At 31.8% G+C, this 3,426-nt stretch overlaps 1 protein-coding gene across 1 annotated transcript; it reads left to right on the forward strand.

The window, feature by feature from the left end:
• Positions 1 to 225: 225 nt before the first annotated feature.
• LOC107772042 (protein PLANT CADMIUM RESISTANCE 7-like) lies at positions 226 to 3,158 on the forward strand. Its single transcript, XM_016591523.2, has 5 exons — positions 226 to 695; positions 964 to 1,035; positions 1,146 to 1,358; positions 1,659 to 1,786; positions 2,888 to 3,158. Exons 1-4 carry the CDS (start codon positions 440 to 442, stop codon positions 1,745 to 1,747), a joined length of 630 nt encoding a protein of 209 aa, XP_016447009.1. The 5' UTR covers positions 226 to 439; the 3' UTR covers positions 1,748 to 1,786; positions 2,888 to 3,158.
• The last annotated feature ends 268 nt before the right edge of the window (positions 3,159 to 3,426 follow it).

The following is a 3,426-nucleotide window of genomic DNA, read 5'->3' on the forward strand; positions in this document are numbered from 1 at the left end:
CTTGAAAATTTTCAAATATTGAAACGATTCTCAAGAGGTGTATTTTCACAACATTTAATGATTTAATCCTTTATTGTCCTTATTGAATTTGTACACTCCTCGAGTTAAAAGATAAATCAAATAAGCAAATGACGAGTGTGCGGGCACAAAACTCCAAGAATCTGCATACTTTATAACCATCCATTAGTCTTCCACTCCTAAAAGTGTAATCAATATAGCCATTTTTCTTTTGGTAAAAAATTAGGAGCCAATGTGGCCCGGCCTAGCTTCCAAGAAAATTGATTAAACAAATTCTTGGGGAAAATAATTCAACCCCCTAGATCAAAAATCAAGAACTAAAGCCCTTACTTCTCTCTCCTCCTCCTTCCTCTTTTCTTCTTGCTATCCCTCCCTTCCATGTCTGTTTTGTCCTGATCTCTGTTTCTGCTAATAATTAACAATGTATCCCCATATAAACTCGAATGGGTATGACCAATTCGCTTCTAAATCATTAGAAAAATCTTCTCAACCATATTTTTACCCTCATTTATTACCTTATGGGTATGGTATGCCCCCAACACAACAACTTCATCCACCATATAGATCTTCTGGGTCTTCTGTATATGTTCAAAGAGCCCCTATTGGAATAACCAAACCTATGCAAAAGACAACTTGGTCAACCAACATTTTTGCATGTTGTAGAGACCCCAAAAATTGTATGTCCCGCCGTTGCTTTTTTCCTTCATACATCATTTCGCCTTCTGTATTCTGATCGGGATTCATTATAATTTTATGCGTACGGTCAACCTATTGTTACTTCTTTGTTTATCCGGTGTTGGAATCGGCAATATAAGCAAGCTTAGATAGGCTCAGTTTCCTATAATTCTATAAATTGAAGCATAATTGTTATTTTTCTTGTTTCTGTATAAATCATTTCCTATAATTTTATGAATATGCCTAATGGTCTTTTTTCTTTGTGTATAGGTCTTAAAACATGTTTTTGTCCATGTATAACATCCGGGCAAATTGCAGAAATTGTCAGTGAAGGACGAACGTGTAAGACGAACAATTAATCCTATGATATATTTGTGAAGCTTTTGGGTCGTGACAAAATTTGTTTATGTTTATTCTCTAATTTTTTTATTTTTTTTTCCTTTTTGGGACAGCATGCATGGAAGGAGTGATAATAAACTTCTTGCTCTGTTGTTTCTGTTTGGCTGCACCTCTTTACACTTTTTACAACAGGGTTAAATTGAGAAGAAAGTTCAAGTTGGAAGGGAATGGCGTTCTTGATTGCCTAACTCATACACTTTGCTGTTATTGTGCATTGTGTCAAGAATATCGTGAGCTTCATCGTCAAGGATTTGACCCTAGTCTTGGTAATTTTATCTGTTCAAAACCACAAAAGGAATATTCACAATTATATTAACAGGGATAAAATTTGTGCAAATGTCACCAAAATTTTACGTGAAAAAACAATCCTTGTAAATTTTTATAAACTACAGTTCGAGAGGAACGAAACAATATCATTATAGTGAGATCAGACAATTCAAAACAAACTTTTGTGAATTCATTAATTAAATTATATGCTTCAATCTCTATGTCTATTTCTACGTTATTCTTTCTTTGTTGAGAGTCTTATCCTAATGTTTTACTAATTTGTAAATTGATATGTTCAGGATGGGCAGAAAATATTGAGAGACAAAGCCATGCTGTTGCTGTTTTCACTGTCACGCCACCTCCAGTTCAAGAAGCAATGAAAAGATAGATAAGATCTCAAATATTTTTCGACCAGTTAGTTGTCAAGGTAAGATTTATGGAGTTTTCTTCTAAAAATGTGGACTATCTTGTCTCTTGGTAAGGAGCCTATTAAATCTGCTTTCTTAATAGACTAGTCAAACCAGTAGTTTCCTAATTCTGGATGCCTAAAACAAAAAGAAAAATTACCTGTTTGATGTTTAACCACCTCAAGCTCTCTTACCAAAACTTTCTGCAACACAGTTTCATTTTATAATTTATTATACTGACTAGTATTAAGCAGTAATGTGCAATCCCTCTATGCAAAATATTTAGCTTGTTCTATATATAATTTCCCAAATATGAGGACCTCTTTTATGGAAATAAACATTACACCCTCCGCCTCAAATTATTTGCCGTGGTTTCTAAAAATACTTGTCTAAAATTATTTATCATTTTAGAAGTTCAAGACAAAATTAATTATTTTTTTCTCATTTTATCTTTAGTAGTAATTGTTCTTGAAGATAGAGATGACACATAAATAAAATAAATATTCAATAAAGATATATTATATCTTAGGACATAAATAAGGGTAAAATAATCAAAAATCCCTTCTAATTAATGTTTCTATCGTGTAAAAGAGAAATATAATAAATAATTTGGGATGAATAATAATACGTTTTGAATGCTCTAAAGTTCATGCTTTATGTTATCACCTTAATGTTTGTAAATGGTTAAGTATTGTTTATAAAAATTAAAAGTAATGCTTGAAATTTGACCAGGCCGAATCATATCAATCTTTTGATCCATACGGCAAATGCAAACTTGTCTCACTTATGATGCAATTTGATTAGGTACGGAATTTTAAAAAGTGAAAGAGTTTTAAAATTTATAATTTAAAATAAGTTATAGATATTTATGTGGCCATAAGTCATATCATTAATAATATAATCGGAAGTATAAAGTTAAATTATTTTTTAATATAAATACATCATTCTTTTTTAGACTGACAAATGAAGAAAGTGCATCATATAAATTGGGACAAGATTAATGTTTAATTTAATGTTGGATTTAAAACAACTCATATGCGTGACTATTCTTATTGTTACTGCTGCTGTTATATTTACTTCTATCATTTTATTTTTTGTTATTTCATCATTATTGTTTGCAGATAAAATCAGATACACATCGGTTGCTTTGACTAATCCATGGTGCAGGACTGGTCCTTGTGGTCAAAGATGGCCTGTCCCAAGCTAGTTTTAATTTTTTCCCCCTCAATATAGATGGATTCTCAAATAGCTTGTGATCACCAGAACTATCCACTTGATTACCTTCTTGAATTAGGAAAAACAATTTTGGATTTTTCATATATTGCCCACTCCAAGTAGATAGAGATCAATTTCAAACTAGCATTGGCATAAATTCAAGGAAGAGATCTATAACTAGTTTTGCCTTTGTGTATATAGGTTGTAAAACTCAGTTCTTGGATTTCAGCGTTCCTTCGATGCTCAAACAAAGTGTTCATGTAAAGTCCAACTCACATGCATTATAATTTACACACACAAGATACACACCCTCTCTCTTAATAAACTGGTCTTATGTTAAAGGACATAAACAGAGTTGAATCTATATACCTAAGGGAAATATGATTTGCAAAGTAGGATGCAAAAGTTCATATCTATATAATGGAAAGCTCATATAATTCATGGA

This window comes from Nicotiana tabacum, chromosome 15 (assembly GCF_000715075.1).
Source record: "Nicotiana tabacum cultivar K326 chromosome 15, ASM71507v2, whole genome shotgun sequence".
Classification (NCBI taxonomy): Eukaryota; Viridiplantae; Streptophyta; class Magnoliopsida; order Solanales; family Solanaceae; genus Nicotiana; species Nicotiana tabacum.

Excerpts from the sequence above, each read along its gene's own strand:
- LOC107772042 (XM_016591523.2), top strand. The coding sequence starts at position 440 with ATGTATCCCCATATAAACTCGAATGGGTATGACCAATTCGCTTCTAAA. Across the intron at positions 696-963 it reads TTGTAGAGACCCCAAAAATT|GTCTTAAAACATGTTTTTGT; the intron begins GTATGTCCCGCC and ends CTTTGTGTATAG. Across the intron at positions 1,359-1,658 it reads AGGATTTGACCCTAGTCTTG|GATGGGCAGAAAATATTGAG; the intron begins GTAATTTTATCT and ends TGATATGTTCAG.